A 17352-nucleotide genomic window follows, 5' to 3' on the forward strand; every position below is an offset into this window, starting at 1 on the left:
AGGTCATTGAAACAAGGAGTCTGGGTCTCCCTTCTCAGTGCACTGTTTGAGTGCAAATCTCTGAATTTGAATACTCTTGTTATACTGATTGGGTCACCTAGAATCAATACCGGGCCATTTCCTACACGCCTGCTCCTAAGGCAATAATCCAAGACAGTTTATAGTCCATTGAGAAAACTGTATAATCGAAATCTCTGAATTTGAATACTCTTGTTATACACTTGTATACTCTTGTAGGTCTACAGTCAACTGACTAAATAAAAAATATGATATGACAATTGTAAATGCTATGTGTTCATGTTGAAACCAAATTGATTAAATAATATCATTTCATTTCCAGAAAGCAGGTTTTAATAATCTCACTCAGGGTTATGAGACAACGGGGATTGGTTTGTTGAGATATCTAACCACACTCAACATACAGTGGGGTAATCTACTGTCAGATTTTTGTTAAACTCTTGTCAATTGAGTTATTGAATGAGTGTCTGGTCATTTTTTTCTCGTGCCAATAAAGAGTGTACTTGACCACATGTGGTTATTTAATCAATTTATCAATTACCTAGCTATATTGTTTTTAAACATTTTGATTGAATCAGAAAGGATTTCGTTCAAAATTGGAAAATGTTTCAAACATCATGACGTTTCACGACGGACGGGCATAGTTTTTCGCTGAATTGTGTGTGATTTGAGGGTTCGAGTAGGGAGGGGGAAGGGAAGCGGGGACGCAACCCAGTCTAGCCACCTCCCAGTGTATAAAAACTCAAACTCAACCAGCATTCTTTCTCTTTTTGTTACCTGGGTAGGGGCATCAGCAGTGGTCGAGTGAGCGCACAGTAACACCGGTAAGCGCGTTTATCCTATTTAGCCTCTAGCGGTTTCAAAAACAGGCCTAACATGTTAGCACGTTTGTTTTTGTAACTTGTTAGACACATTGCGAAAACGTAAGCTATTTCCGATAGTATTTAATGGTGTGGACAATGTTTCAATTAAAGTGAATTGGATGGTGTTGGGATGCTTTAACGTTCATTTTTAAGTTGGCTTATAAAATGGCGATGTGGTTTTAGTGAACTTCCAAGTTATATTTTGCCGGGAGAAAAAACGTTTTTCAACTGGGGGAGGGGGAACTGGGGGGGGGGACAAAGGATACTAAAGCGGTGGCCTGTGAGGATGAGTAGGTAGTTAAATGGAATGTCTTCCATGATCTGAACAACTGCACGAAAACCCAGGCGACTTTTGTCTAGTAAGGATAAATTCCTTCTGGATATTTGGAGTTCTTTCTGTAACTCTATACGATGTGGCCTGGAAGTAACACGTGTCGCTTTTGGCCCATGGCCGACTGAGGCCTAACAGTACGTGATCGTAGCTCGCTCACACACCCTTTGTCGGATGAGTTTAACGACTGAGTAGTTAGCTGTCAGTTGACTTTTTTTTTTCTCTCGATATAATTTTAATGGGATGTTGACTTTCTTTTTTGAATTTTTTTTGTTCATGGCCCATCGACAAATGATCGAATGCATAGTCTGAGTGACCCGGCGTTTTAATGCTGCACCCTTGTTCCCCAAGCAAATTATGTTACACTAACGTCAATGTTGCCTAGTTAAGTGGTATATCTGCTCATTTTATTTCAGAAACGAATTAAGCAACCATGGGAAAGGAAAAGATCCACATTAACATCGTGGTCATTGGCCATGTCGACTCCGGCAAGTCAACCACCACAGGCCATCTGATCTACAAGTGCGGAGGCATTGACAAGAGAACCATTGAAAAGTTCGAGAAGGAAGCAGCTGAGGTAAGCGGTTTTTTTCTGTTTGTTGAAGCTTTCTGTTCTGGTTACGTTACTTTGGATCAAAGATGGCGGCGGCAGTATTTAAAAAAAAAAATAAACTGGTGAAGCCGGCAGGGTGTGGGTAACGGGTGCGCGCATGTGGGATGGTGCTTGCGCAGTCCTAGCGTCCGGGTAATGACGATGCACTTTGTGTAATGGCGGCTGAGTACTTTATAGCGCTCATGGCTAGGAGGGATACAGTTTACATATTTACATCTCAAATATATATATATAACCTTTTCCTGACCTTGACATACTTATTAACCTGCTACAGACAAAAGCTATCCCGTCTAGTCAACATTAATATAATTAGTTCTCTACACTTAAGTTGTTGCATACATCAGAATCTGTTAAATTCTGTTAATGATTTGGGCCTTGTTTCCCAAATCCAATTTAGGCATAACCCTAAATGAGCTACTTGCTCACTATATTTTTGCTGTGTAGCATAGTTCACTGGTAAAATGAATTATTGAACAATGTGCCTTTCCTCTAATTTTAGATGGGCAAGGGCTCTTTCAAGTATGCCTGGGTGCTGGACAAGCTGAAGCTGAGAGGGAGCGTGGTATCACCATCGACATTTCCCTGTGGAAGTTTGAGACCGGCAGGTACTACGTCACAATCATTGATGCCCCTGGACACAGAGATTTCATCAAGAACATGATCACTGGTACCTCTCAGGTAATTGGGCCCCCAGTGCAATCAGAATATACTGTAAACCTGACAAATTAAGGTGATAAATGAACAAGTGTGTTGGGCTGACATGACTTTTCCCCTCCGATATCTTTGATTTCATCTTCTCAGGCTGATTGCGCTGTGCTGATTGTTGCTGGTGGTGTGGGTGAGTTTGAGGCTGGTATCTCCAAGAACGGCCAGACCCGTGAGCACGCTCTCCTCGCCTACACTCTGGGAGTGAAGCAGCTCATTGTTGGAGTCAACAAGATGGACTCTACTGAGCCCCCCTACAGCCAGAAGCGGTTTGAGGAGATCCAGAAGGAGGTCACCACCTACATCAAGAAGATTGGCTACAACCCTGCCACCGTTGCCTTTGTGCCCATCTCTGGATGGCATGGGGACAACATGCTGGAAGCCAGCGCCAATGTGAGTAGCCTATGCTCAGTGCATTCTACTACATTGAAAGTCTCACCCTGTCACTTGCATATGTCATGCTTTGTACATAAACAGAAATTATCCTATTCTAGATGGGCTGGTTCAAGGGATGGAAGGTCGAACGTAAGGATGGTAACGCCAACGGTGTGACTCTGCTGGAGGCCCTGGACTCAATCCTGCCCCCCTCCCGCCCCACAGATAAGCCCCTTCGTCTGCCCCTCCAGGATGTCTACAAAATCGGCGGTAAGAACCAGTCCTAGACTTCATGTTTGTATACGGACTGTGTACTTGCAAAGGCTTGCTTCTGCTCTTGATCGTTAATCTATTCTCCCCTGGTTTCCCATCAGGTATTGGAACAGTACCTGTGGGCCGTGTGGAGACTGGCACCCTGAAGGCAGGTATGATCGTCACCTTCGCCCCCGCTAACGTCACCACTGAGGTGAAGTCTGTGGAGATGCACCACGAGACCCTGGAATCGGCTATGCCTGGTGACAATGTCGGCTTCAACGTCAAGAACGTGTCCGTCAAGGATATCCGTCGTGGCAACGTGGCTGGAGACAGCAAAAACGACCCCCCAATGGAGGCCGGCACCTTCACCGCTCAGGTAGGCATGCTGTTTAAAATTGTTGGGTGGGTGAGCTGTCTTCCCATGACAATTTAATTGTTTTCATGCTCTAATCGACCATGTTTTGTTTTTACAGGTCATCATCCTGAACCACCCTGGCCAGATCTCCCAGGGCTATGCCCCTGTACTGGATTGCCACACTGCTCACATCGCCTGCAAGTTCAGCGAGCTCAAGGAGAAGATCGACCGTCGTTCCGGCAAGAAACTTGAGGATGCCCCCAAGTTCCTGAAGTCTGGAGACGCTGCCATCGTTGACATGATCCCCGGCAAGCCCATGTGTGTGGAGAGCTTCCAGGAATACCCTCCTCTTGGTAAGTAATCCACAAGCCCTCTTACCAAAGACGTTCCATTTTTAAGTATCTTCTATGCTTGGAAAAGGCCTCGTTCCTAATTCTCTTTCCCTCAGGTCGTTTCGCTGTGCGTGACATGAGGCAGACTGTTGCTGTTGGTGTCATCAAGGCCGTCGACAAGAAGGCTGCCTCCAGCGGCAAGGTCACCAAATCCGCCGTTAAGGCTGGTAAAAAGTGAATTCTCCTCCCACAGGACGTCCCTCGGGTGGTGGGGTCTGCAGCCCTACATCCTGCGGAGTCTCAAAACCTGAGCTCTATACTTAAGGACTGGTTAATGCTGATTAAAACCCATCGTAAAAGTTTTCGCAGGAAAAGAACCCAACGCAGATACACTTTGTCATATGACTGACAGTGCCTCTTTCAGTTACATTTGAGTAAATGGTTTAGAACTGCACCTGTTTGATGCCACAATTAAATTGGAAGAAAGCTGCTGGTAACTAATAAAGGTCTTTAAATGTCTTGACCAAAAAGTTTGCTCTGTCGTTTTCCTTAATCCTTGTTCTTGTTGTAGAGTGGGAGCTGTGCCATAGGATAGAACAAGTGCAGCACTGTATCTAACTTGGTCTTTGCAGCTGTTTTGACACAAGCTATCCCTGACTGCTGCACGGCTGTGCCCAGTGATGGTTTTTGCCAGCCAATCACCTAGGTGGGCTTACACTGGCATAACCAATGGCACTTTAATTCTCGTGACACCAGGGCTGTAGCTCCCGCCTCCCACTACACCGGTATAAAAAGAGATGTGGGCTCATATTCTGTCCTTTTTCTCCGGTCTAAAGCAGGAATACCCGTTATCTGTATTGTTTCAGGTTAGTGAAGAAAATGCTTATTTCAGGATGTAATTGTTACGTAGCTTAACTAAATGCCTCAATACTACTACACAAAAATTGCGGCATGGTTATGAAAGTGTTGTGGCAGCCTCATCTGTTGGGGGGGGGGGCGCATAATTTTTAGGACCGGTTTGATTTTTACAAGATGACTAAGTGATTTATAAAAATTGGTCAGTCTCATTGCAGACCACTAAGTTTAGTGGGTAATTGAAATTCGTTCATGGAAATGAAGTTTAACTGCATTGCTGTAATATTGCCTAGCTAGAATTTGAGTAGTCGGCTGTGCACGACGGCCGTAGAGCGGGGGTCGTTGATTTGCCTCAACATGGCCGGCTTGCTAGTCTTATGACTGAACATGGAGGGCGGTGGGAGGGGAATGATTTGTGGATAGCACATGGTGCATGAGTCAGTGGCACCTATCGGCAATCTGTCGAATTCATCAATTGATTACACCATTAATTTCTACTCCTGCAGCCATGTCGGCCATGTGTGTATTTTGTGTAAATAAAATTGTACATCGGTAGTTATGTCAGTTTCCTTTTCATCAGTAAATCATGGGAAAGGAAAAGATCCACATTAACATCGTGGTCATTGGCCATGTCGACTCCGGAAAGTCAACCACCACAGGTCATCTGATCTACAAATGCGGAGGCATTGACAAGAGAACCATTGAGAAGTTCGAGAAGGAGGCTGCTGAGGTATGTTTGGGAGCCCTGACATTTTCTAGGGATTCTGAGTTAGCTAATGCTGCTATCAATTGCGATGTTCCATAACGGGTGTGGCTAGAACAGAAAATCCTTCAACTGATTGCCTTGACACGAGCGCCGTCTACTGTACCACATGTATTGTTAGGGCCATTGTGCACTAAAGGCAAATGGAATATATTGATATTTAACTGATTAAAATCTTAAATCTATTTTTGTCAGTGCATTATGAGTATTGGGGAACACACACACATGAATGTTGGCAAATGGGATTGAGTGATCAGTTTGACTTTAGTCAAGACAAATATGGATTTTGGTAATGGGACTGATTTATTGCTCAGCTAGCAGAAGTTTATCTGATAAGGCAGTCATTTTTGGAGTAATTTTGTTGGTGGGATTGATTGTCAACTTGCAATTCATGAGTAATACTGTTGTAAATGGATTAAATTATTGTGATTGCATTTCATTAACTGACAAACTAGTACAAAATTCTATACTTTTGTAGTAGATGTAATTGGATCGATTTAGTCAACAAAAGAACTGTAGACAAAAGCAAACTTTTTTTCTGGTTGTGTAGATGGGCAAGGGCTCTTTCAAGTATGCCTGGGTGCTGGACAAGCTGAAGGCTGAGAGGGAGCGTGGTATCACCATCGACATTTCCCTGTGGAAGTTCGAGACCGCCAAGTACTACGTCACCATCATTGATGCCCCTGGACACAGAGACTTTATCAAGAACATGATCACTGGTACCTCTCAGGTAAAGACAAGCTTTAATGTCCAATCTGTTTCCTAACTGAAAGGATCTATCACTAGGTGCATTTTACCACAAGGTTTGGAGTGTCAATATCTATGACTTCATCTTCTCAGGCTGATTGCGCTGTGCTGATTGTTGCTGGTGGTGTGGGTGAGTTTGAGGCTGGTATCTCTAAGAACGGCCAGACCCGTGAGCACGCTCTCCTCGCCTACACTCTGGGAGTGAAGCAGCTCATTGTTGGAGTCAACAAGATGGACTCTACTGAGCCCCCCTACAGCCAGAAGCGGTTTGAGGAGATCCAGAAGGAGGTCAGCACCTACATCAAGAAGATTGGCTACAACCCTGCCACCGTCGCCTTTGTGCCCATCTCTGGATGGCATGGGGACAACATGCTGGAGGCTAGCCCCAATGTGAGTAGCTCATCTACACACGGTACACTAAACCACAGCAATGTAGGTCTAGGTGGTTATATGCATAAATGATTAGGGCTGGAACTTTATAGAAGGATAAACTCTGACAGGTAAGCAAGTCTGTGTAATTTTGATCTTGTTTCTTCTGTTGCCCATTGCAGATGGGCTGGTTCAAGGGATGGAAAGTCGAGCGTAAGGAGGGTGGGGCTAGCGGTGTGACCCTTCTGGAGGCTCTGGACTCTATCCTGGCCCCCTCCCGCCCCACTGACAAGCCCCTCCGTCTGCCCCTGCAGGACGTCTACAAAATCGGCGGTAAGAACCAGTCATAGATCAATATGTTTGAATGTACTGGTTATTTTCTTTAGACATGAATGGGTATGTGTCTTGTGGTTAAATACTTGTTTCCCATCAGGTATTGGAACAGTACCCGTGGGCCGTGTGGAGACTGGTACCCTGAAGGCCGGTATGATCGTCACCTTCGCCCCCGCTAATGTTACCACTGAGGTGAAGTCTGTGGAGATGCACCACGAGACCCTGGAAGCAGCTCTCCCCGGTGACAATGTCGGCTTTAATGTCAAGAACGTATCTGTCAAGGATATCCGTCGTGGCAACGTGGCTGGAGACAGCAAGAATGACCCCCCAATGGAGGCCGGCAACTTCACAGCTCAGGTGAGAGATGGAACTGATTTTGAATGTAGTTTTTGGAAAGATAATACAAAATACTAATATTCTAAGTCTACTTTACTACATGTCTTGTTTCTGGCCATAAATTAGAACTTTCATAAAAACATATTTTTTTTAAGTGCACTTTCTGAATTCAGTTTTGCCACGTCCCAAACCCCTTTCACTGTAGTTCTAGAGTCCAGCCCATCCTTACCCAAACTTTACCCCAATCTTCAGGTCATCATCCTGAACCACCCTGGCCAGATCTCCCAGGGCTATGCCCCCGTGCTGGATTGCCACACCGCTCACATCGCCTGCAAGTTCAGCGAGCTCAAGGAGAAGATCGACCGTCGTTCCGGGAAGAAGCTTGAGGACAACCCCAAAGCCCTGAAGTCTGGAGACGCCGCCATCATTGTCATGGTGCCAGGAAAGCCCATGTGTGTGGAGAGCTTCGCCGCCTACCCTCCCCTTGGTGAGTCACACACGAATGCCTAATGATGACGATTATGGGTTTTATTTATACAGTGCTATTGAAAAATGGAATGTTACGTGTTGGTTCCCATCACTGTATAGGACCCATCTGAGTATTGCAGCCTTTTGGTGTTGAAAGAATTCTCCACACATTTACTGTTGCATTGCTTGTAAGATGGTGATGAGATCTTACTAGTCCCAACCTTACAATGTCACTTACAAAAACAGTGAAGTAGGAACTTCAATGACTTCTGGAATATGCTGACACTCCATTTAGCAAAACCACACAAAAAATTGTTCAGACCCGGCCAGTAACCATTTCTCTTCGCTGTTGCAGGCCGTTTTGCCGTGCGTGACATGAGACAGACCGTTGCCGTTGGTGTCATCAAGGCCGTCGACAAGAAGGCTGCCAGCACTGGCAAGGTGACCAAGTCTGCCATTAAGGCCACAAAAGCCAAATGAATTCCTGCTCCAGACATCCAGCAACAACAAGGCGTGTCACCGGCATCCCATCCTGCAGTGTCTCAGAACCTGAGCTCTCTACTCAAGGACTGGCTAATGCTAATAAAAACCCATCGCAAAAGTTTTCGCAGGAAAGGAAAGCAAATGTTCGAAGAATTAATGCTTTAGGGAAAATTATGATAAAACCAAAAATAAAAAAACATGAACATTAACTGCCAAAACGCTGCTGTTTCTTGTTTCTCATAAGCCAAACGCTGAATCAGTTACTGTTGGATACATACTGGTATCTATCATGAAATTATATGTTGTGTTAGAATATGAAAATAAAGTCTGATTTCTGTTGCTGTGAAACATCGAGCTAGTTGTCAGATTTTGGATTGATTTGCTGAAAACGTTCCATTGGTTTACAATATTGACTAAAACAGAAAATAATAACTATCCATTTCTTTGGGGAATATTCAATAGATATGATTCACTGCCTCGGTTTTTCTCCTTAGAGTTACTTCAGAAATGTTAAGTGCTGTTGCTAAACATGTCAATACTGTAGATGCATACTTTCAGAAAAGTGTTTGCCCTGTAGGAAATTGTACACCAGTAAATATCGGCTACTGTTAAGTTATGGGGTTGTGACAGAAAGATAAACTAATTGCCAGTGGGTTTTTTTCTCTTAATATTAAAGCTTTCGCACAAAACGGCAAGCTTTCGCGAACCTAGTAGAGCATAACATTTTTATGACGGTACCTATACAATCCTCTGGTGAAAACCTCTTTCTTACAGTTTCATGTTCAGTATCAACCCATCACCTGGAATGCATTTGTGCGACCCGTAATCCACTGCTAAAAAGACAAAGGCGGGGCAATGCTCTTTCATCTTTGTTTCATATGTGACATCATACTTGGGAAAAAGAAAGCGAAAATGGGAATAGTGGCAGGAAACGGGGATGTGCTTTCACAGAGAGAAGCAACACAGTAAGTGAGCTGACACGGAGAAGAGCAATAGCGACGTCTGTCTGTCACCCTACCAAGCTGATATTTGTGACAAAGACGACAATAGCAGGTAAATCTTCACAACCCTTGTAACATTTCACAATGGTTGAATGATTCTTTAACAATCAGTCTGGGATTATGAATAAAATGTCTTGAGTAACATGTAGCCTGGGTTGGGGTCATTGTGGTTCAGGTAAGGTCTTGGAAACAACAATTATGTTAATTCTTCATGGCAGGACCTCAGCATTACTTTCATTGTACTAAAATTACATATAATTTAGTAATTTATTCTGATCTCTGTGGTGCTATGTTTATAAGCACCCACTAAAGGTTGAGTGAGGTAGTTTTTATTATTGAGCAGTCCTATCCCATATACATTCAACCTAGAAGGAAGAGGATATTCAAATTATATTTACGTCATACTTGCAGATATAGTTTCTCTGAATTGATTTGTGTTTGTGTGCGTTGATCAAAGTAGAAAGATGAACAGAAGCACACCTCAGAGGAGATTATCCTCCAGGAGACAGAGCTCAGTTCCATCCACACCCTCTGGAGAGCACCAGACAACTCCATCACGGGCCCTCAGAAGGACCCCATCCACCCCCATTGACCTCCAACCTAGCCTGGGCAGAGAGGCAGAGGAGGGTGGGTTTCTGGATGGAGATGGAGGTAGCCCTATAGAGGACTCTCAGACTGGGGCATTGCTGGGTCAGGATGATGGAAATGCCAGTATCCCAGCCACACCCACCTCACACCTCCCTAGGCAGAGACCACACCTGGCAGGTAATAGCATGGTAGACCTGCTCGCTTCAATGCTATTGTTGATTGTTCTCATCTGATGTGTGTATCAGTGTATGTCAAAGATGCTAAGACAATCAGTAACATGTTATATTCATAAATCTAGCCAGAATTGATATTCTGAGTTGAGTGAGTTTTTGCCTCTGAGACAGAAATATGTTTTGTAGATGAAGTTCATGTGTGCATAATCCTGTAAAACAGGGTGAAAATTACACCATTCATGCTTCAATACTATGCTCATCTGAGACAGTCCAGCCAATACATCAATCTGCCCACAGCCGAGAAACCCAAACCAGGGGACGAGCTGGCCCCTATCTCCCCAGAGCTGGCCCGCTGGATCAGGCTTCGGGCCCAGGACCTCAAGCTCCGCCAGAGTGACCGCCAGTGGGCCGTGGACCTGGTCAACCATCTCCGGGAAAGCCTGCTGGTCTTCCTCAAGAGCAGTGACGAGCAGCCCTACTTCCAGTCAGCCTCTGTGCTGAGCAGTGGTTCATACTACGAGATGGTCAAGGTAACTCACAAAATGAGACAGGATATGTATCTGGCTGTCGGCTCATTTAAAACACATGAACACAAGAGAACAAATTATCCACATTTCCACTTAAGGTGTGTTTTAAAAAACATGGATTAACCTTGAGTGACTGATTAGGCAGTATCGATGAGCCAATACTGCAATATGGCTGTCTGTCCTGCATTACCGGTAAATCTCTTACCCCCTCACCAATGCCCCACCTTAACACTGATAGGAATGTTTACTGTCCGTCAACAAATTCTTTCCACAAACATATACAGCAACAAAAAAAACTCACCCCCCAAACATATTCAGTTGAAGTAAGAAGTTTACATACACCTTAGCCAAATACATTTAAACTCAGTTTTTCTGAATTCCTGACATTTAATCCTAGTAAAAATTCCAGTGTTAGGTCAATTAGGATCACCACTTTATTTTAAGAATGTGAAATGTCAGAGTAATAGTAGAGAGAATGATTTATTTCAGCTTTTATTTCTTTCATCACATTCCCAGTGGGTATTTGGTAGCATTGCCTTTAAATTGTTTAACTTGGGTCAAACGTTTTGGGTAGCCTTCCACAAGCTTCCCACAATAAGTTGGGTGAATTTTGGCCCATTCCTCCTGGCAGAGCTGGTGTAACGGAGTCAGGTTTGTAGGCCTCCTTGCTCGGACATGCTTTTTCAGTTCTGCCCACAAATTTTCTATAGGATTGAGGTCAGGGCTTGTGATGGCCACTCCAATACCTTGAATTTGTTGTCCTTAAGCCATTTTGCCACAACTTTGGAAGTATGCTTGGGGTCATTGTTCATTTGGAAGACCCATTTTAGACCAAGCTTTAACTTCCTGACTGATGTCTTGAGATGTTGCTTCAATATATCCACATAATTTTCCTACCTCATGATGCCATCTATTTTGTGAAGTGCACCAGTCCCTCCTGCAGCAAAGCATCCCCACAACATGATGCTGCCTGCCACCCCTGTGCTTCACGGTTGGGTATGGTGTTATTCGGCTTGCAAGCCTCCCCCTTTTTCCTCCAAACATAACGATGGTCATTATGGCCAAACAGTTCTATTTTTGTTTCATCAGACCAGAGGACATTTCTCCAAAAAGTACGATATTTGTCCCCATATGCAGTTGCAAACCGTAGTCTGGCTTTTTAATGTTTTTTTATGTCAGTTTTGGAGCAGTGGCTTCTTCCTTGCTGAGCGGCCTTTCAGGTTATGTCGATATAGGACTCGTTTTACTGTGGCTATAAACTCAGCAAAATAAGAAACGTCCCTTTTTTTGGACCCAGTTTTTCAAAGATAGTTCGTAAAAATCCAAATAACTTCACAGATCTTCATTGTAAAGGGATTAAACACTGTTTCCCATCCTTGTTCAATGAACCATAAACAATTAATGAACATGCACCTGTGGAACAGCTTACAGACGGTAGGCAATTAAGGTCACAGTTATGAAAACTTAGAACACTAAAGACGCCTTTCTGCTGACTCTGAAAAACACAAAAAGAAAGATGCCCAGGGTCCCTGCTCATCTGCGTGAACGTGCTTTAGACATGCTGCAAGGAGGCATGAGGACTGCAGATGTGGCCAGGGAAATAAATTGCAATGTCCGTACTGTGAGAAGCCTAAGACAGAGCTACAGGTAGACAGGATGGACAGCTGATCGTCCTCGCAATGGCAGACCACGTGTAACAACACCTGCACAAGATCGGTACATCCGAACATCACACCTGCGGGACAGGTACAGGATGGCAGCAGCAACTGCCCGAGTTACACCAAGAACGCACAATCCCTCCATCAGGGCTCAGACTGTCCGCAATAGCCTGAGAGAGTCTGGACTGAGGGTTTGTAGGCCTGTTGTAAGGCAGGTCCTCACCAGACATCACTGGCAACAACGTTGCCTATGGGCACAAACCCACCGTCGATGGACCAGACAGGACTGGAGGGTCCGTCATGGTCTGGGGCAGTGTGTCACAGCATCATCGGACTGAGCCTGTTGTCATTGCAGACAATCTCAACGCTGTGCGTTACAGGGAAGATATCCTCCTGCCTCATGTGGTACCCTTCCTGCAGGCTCATCCTGAGATGACCCTCCAGCATGACAATGCCACCAGCCATACTGCTCGTTCTGTGCGTGATTTCCTGCAAGACAGGAATGTCAGTGTTCTGCCATGGCCAGCGAAGAGCCCGTATCTCAATCCCATTGAGCACGTCTGGGACCTATTGGATCGGAGGGTGATTGCTAGGGCTATTCCCCCCAGAAATGTCAGTACTTAGTACTGCAGTACTTAATGCAGCTGGTGGTCACACCAAATACTGACTGTTACTTTTGATTTTGACTCCCCCCTTTGTTCAGGGACACATTATTCCATTTCTGTTAGTCACATGTCTATGGAACTTATTCAGTTTATGTCTCAGTTGTTGAATCTTGTTATGCTCATACAAATATTTACACACGTTAAGTTTGCTGAAAATAAACGCAGTTGACAGTGAGAGGACGTTTCTTTTTTTGCTGAGTTTAGATACTTTTGTACCTGTTTCCTCCAGCATCTTCACAAGGTCCTTTGCTGTTGTTCTGGGATTGATTTGCACTTTTCGCACCAAAGTACGTTCATCTCTAGGAGACAGAACACGTCTCCTTCCTGAGCGGTATGACGGCTGTGGTCCCATGGTGTTTATACCTGCGTACTATTGTTTGTACAGATGAACGTGGTACCTTCAGGCGTTTGGAAATTGCTCCCAAGGATGAACCAGACTTGTGGAGGTCTACAATGTTTTTTCTGAGGTCTTGGCTGATTTCTTTTGATTTTCCCATGATCTCAAGCAAAGAGGCATTGAGTTTGAAGGTAGGCCTTGAAATACATCCACAGGTACACCTCCAATTGACTCAAATGATGTCAATTAGCCTATCAGAAGCTTCTAAAGCCAAGACATAATTTTCTGGAATTTTCCAAGCTGTTTAAAGGCACAGTCAACTTAGTGTATGTAAACTTCTGAGCCTCTGGAATTGTGATACAGTGAATTATAAGTAAAATAATCTGTCTGTAAACAATTTTTGGAAAAATGACTTGTGTCATGCACAAAGTAGATGTCCTAACCGACTTGCCAAAACTATAGTTTGTTAACAAGAAATTGGTGGAGTGGTTGAAAAACGAGTTTTAATGACTCCAATCTCAGTGTATGTAAACTTCTGACTTCAACTGTAGTATCACATACTGTACATAATAGGGAAATATGACATGCAAACATGGAGGTCCTTGTTCTTCTTGTGTTGAATGTTAAGTGTTGCTGTTTTTAAGTTCATCTGGGTCAGTCAAACCTGCCCTTTGCATTCAGTGAGTATACTTTACTTTTATTATAATCCTGTGAATGAAACTAAATTGTATATAAATAGTAAATAGTACTTATTGCCATTGTGTGCCAACAGATACTCAACCCAAATGAGTTTGACATGATGCTGAAGCTCCAGTCTCCTTCCCGCCTCAAAATGACTGAGCTGGACCAATACCACGGCCTCTTCTACGAAGTCGCCCTATCCCGACCAACCCGTTCCCACATACGGTCTTTCCTTTTGGACGATGGGCTCACCATCTCAGCCAGCAAGATCATAAGTGAAATGCACCGTCTGGTCCGCAAGTTCATCAGCACCTACAGAGGTGTGGTAACTGGTCTATATTCACCTGAGAGTATACGAATGCAGTCATACAAATGCTCACATACCCATACTGTATATCTTGTACAACTGGTTTGTCTGTAGATGCTATGTTGTTGAGGGGTCAATATGATTATTTGAGCTTTTGAGGTCAGTGGTCGTAGTCCACATCTCCAACCACCTGGGGCATTGTTTTGTCTAAATATGACATGACGTTGCCTGTATGCTTTTGTGTGTTCTTTGATCACCAGTGCCTGGAAATAGCTGGCATTGGGTTGTGAATAGGAAGCGTCCAAACTCACCAGCGGTGACCCTTTCCCTGTTGGAAGTGGATAATGAAAAACAGGAACTACTTTCTGTGGATGTGGTGCCCGCCCTGGAAGTGCCCTCCTCACAGGGCTGGCCTCTGGCTGCCCGCGCCGGCCCAGATGTGGACAACTGGCTGGGGAAGAAGACCCGGCGCTCTCTCACCCACCAAACTTGCTTCTTTGTGCCCAAGAAACCACCGGGACGAAACCTTAGTGAGGCAGCTAAAGGTGTGCGGAACATTGTTGTTTTGTGTCAGAGCCATTGGTGCATGACTCTGGATGTGTATAGTTTTTGTGACTGATACATGATTGATACACTGAATGTGAATGATATTTTCCCTTTGATTGAAAAGTTGCTGCTTTATCTCATGCAGAGAGTTGGAGGATTTCCTTTTCTCACATAGAAAAGGAACTGATCAAGACTCATGGGAACAAGAGGACCTGCTGTGAGAGCTCTGCCACCAAGTGTTGCCGGTCAGAATTCACTCGACTACACCGTTTACTATCACCTGTGACTCATTTAGCCCTAATACCGAACAAATAACTTTATGTGAAGTGATCGATATTATGAACAATGGCTCTCTTTCTCTCCTCCTCTCCTTTAGTAAGCAGTGCTTCAAGCTCCTTAAGTGCCTGATCGAGGGACTGAAGCAACGCTACCCTCAGGAGCTGGATGCTCTGTGCTCCTACCACGGGAAGACAGCCTTCCTACACACCCTCTCCATCAGGGCCCAGGACTCCCTCTGGACGCCTCGTCAGCTGCCTGCCTGCTTCATGTACCTCCTAAGGGCCCTGGAGGGCCACGCAAGCAGTGGTCTGCTCCCCCACTTCTTTGTCCCCACCTCCAACCTCTTCGCCCCACCAACCTTCCCGCGCAAAGCTTTGGTGTTTCTGATTGAGGCTCTGGAGGAGCAGAGGAGACAGTGGCTTCCCCTTTTAATGCCCCCGGCTCCTGCCCCACCACTGGCAGTACACTCCCACAGTGACTCCCAGCCCCAGCTTTCCCCTGTTGTACAGCAGACTCCTGTTATCCAGTATCCTGTCATCCTGCCACCCCAAGTTGTTGATATGAAATCCTTTGCGCAAATATTCAAAATTGTGGCTTTTGTTGTGGCTCTTATCTATGTTTTTTACCTCCTGTAGAGGTGTCTGTCCTGCCCATCGGTGGTAGGAAGGTGGCAGAGACAGTCTATCTACAGCAGATGGTGGTAAAACGACATGCAGCTGTAGAAAATGGTACGCCATTTTGAAACAGTATAACATAGGATAGGATTCCAGATTTGTATTTCTCTCTAAATCATGTCTTTGCTCTAGACAAACACAATGAAACATTTAGCCCAAAAGTTAAAGAAATTGTATTTGTATATACAGTGCATTCGGGAAGTATTCAGACCCCTTCCCTTTTTCCACATTTTGTTATGTTGCAGCCTTATTCTAAACTGTTCCTGAATAGTCTGAATACTTTCCGAATGCACTGACAATTATGCAAATTACCAAGAATATAGTAGCTACGCAATGTATTGTTAACTACTTCTGTTCACTACTCCAATGTACACTTACAGTAGTGCATACATTTTCATACGTTCTTCATACTTGTACTTCACGACAAACATTTAAATAAACATTATTATGTATCACTTGTCCTGCATGTATGATCTTATATTTTCTAATATGGTGTGTGTAAATTAAATCCTTGTTCCTTGCAGTCCTATAAGAGAGTTGTTGGTCTGTCGGTGATGAAATCTGTTTTACGGTAGGCCCTTCCAAAATCGGTAAAAAAATAAATATAAATAATGTATTGTGGGAAAGGTGATGGCAATTTCTGAAATCAAAACTAATGTAATGGCATAACTAAGATGGATGACTAACTGATGAACAGAGTACCACTGTATGTCATAATACACAAACAACCTAGTGGTTAAACAAGGAAATGGTTCCAATAATTTCCCCACCATTTATTTTCAGTGGCATGCATTCATGGATGCCAAGGGCAGCCAGGCAATTCTTTTACCAAGAAATATATATTTTTTAAATCTTTCATCTCTGTGTTTCATTATTTTCCTCCAATTCGCAAGAGGCTGAATGTATTTTACCAGAGAAAACATCAGAGCGAGCGAAACCGTGCCCCTCTGTATCTGTAGGCCACCTATCTGATACTGTCTAGTTAAAAAGAGTATGACATTGAATGCAAGGGAAACCAGAGAGCATTTGGCTTCCATTTATATCTTTTTTTTATAACATAATAGCCAATCAGCGTTGAGCTAAACTGAGTGAGCTCAACTGTATATGGTCCTGGCTCACCAAAACAAAGTGTCAAGGGAAACCAGTTTGGATTTGGCTTTACACCAATCACAAGCCAAACATCATTTACAGAAAAAACTTGTTGCATCTCCTTGTGTCGTTGTCCTCCGGTGGCTAGCTAGCTTGCTAAAATTGTCCCTTTCCTAAGTTAGCCATGGATGGAGATAGGGATATGGACTTCTGGTTTTACTTAATTATCCGTACTGGCAAATGATTATAACTGCGATTCTGATCTAACCATAAATTCATACGTTGTGCCCCTGGCCTGAGAGGATGGAAGTTCAATATGTAGCTAGATGTAGTAGGCTAAGAAACTAGCCTGTCGCGTTGTTGCCCATGAAAGGAAGCTAGGCTAGCGAGGAAGCATTTTAACCAGGTAGCCTAGGACAACAAAAACTAAAGTGTGATCTGCAGTGGCAATTTTAGCATGTAAATCTTGGTGGGGCAAAAATAAATAAACGCATGCCAGCAAAGCAATAACACAACACTAAACAATACATGAATTGCACTATAACGGTGACAAACAGTGCCCACAAACTGTTTAAATAAAGCTATCCCAACAGCAGAGCTTTCTTTTCAGCACCATGGAGTGAAAC

The 17352-nt window shown here is 44.1% G+C and overlaps 3 protein-coding genes across 4 annotated transcripts; all 3 read left to right on the forward strand.

Moving 5' to 3' along the window:
• The first annotated feature begins 538 nt into the window (after positions 1 to 538).
• On the forward strand, positions 539 to 4377 carry LOC100136485 (elongation factor 1-alpha, oocyte form). The gene is given in 9 exon segments (XM_014141923.2): positions 539 to 842; positions 1629 to 1789; positions 2325 to 2370; positions 2373 to 2503; positions 2627 to 2923; positions 3025 to 3175; positions 3280 to 3536; positions 3634 to 3868; positions 3964 to 4377. Coding segments are annotated over 8 exon segments (1383 nt in total). The 5' UTR covers positions 539 to 842; positions 1629 to 1645; the 3' UTR covers positions 4086 to 4377.
• Positions 4378 to 4685: 308 nt separating this feature from the next.
• Positions 4686 to 8410, forward strand: ef1a (elongation factor 1-alpha). Its single transcript, NM_001141909.1, is given in 8 exon segments — positions 4686 to 4713; positions 5283 to 5432; positions 6016 to 6195; positions 6306 to 6602; positions 6764 to 6914; positions 7015 to 7271; positions 7503 to 7737; positions 8074 to 8410. Coding segments are annotated over 7 exon segments (1389 nt in total). The 5' UTR covers positions 4686 to 4713; positions 5283 to 5288; the 3' UTR covers positions 8199 to 8410.
• Positions 8411 to 8796: 386 nt separating this feature from the next.
• LOC106570029 (cyclic GMP-AMP synthase-like) lies at positions 8797 to 16158 on the forward strand. 2 transcript variants are annotated; one of them, XM_014141921.2, is made up of 7 exons: positions 8797 to 9254; positions 9660 to 9967; positions 10261 to 10493; positions 13923 to 14151; positions 14399 to 14683; positions 14830 to 14929; positions 15061 to 16158. In XM_014141921.2, the coding sequence occupies exons 2-7, from the start codon at positions 9667 to 9669 to the stop codon at positions 15596 to 15598; spliced, it is 1686 nt and encodes a 561-aa protein (XP_013997396.2). In that variant the 5' UTR covers positions 8797 to 9254; positions 9660 to 9666; the 3' UTR covers positions 15599 to 16158. The 2 variants fall into 2 exon arrangements, with proteins under 2 accessions (XP_013997396.2, XP_013997397.2); XM_014141922.2 differs by having other exon boundaries at positions 9663 to 9967.
• Positions 16159 to 17352: the final 1194 nt, after the last annotated feature.

The sequence above is a fragment of the Salmo salar genome, chromosome ssa14, assembly GCF_905237065.1.
Source record: "Salmo salar chromosome ssa14, Ssal_v3.1, whole genome shotgun sequence".
Taxonomy (NCBI): Eukaryota; Metazoa; Chordata; class Actinopteri; order Salmoniformes; family Salmonidae; genus Salmo; species Salmo salar.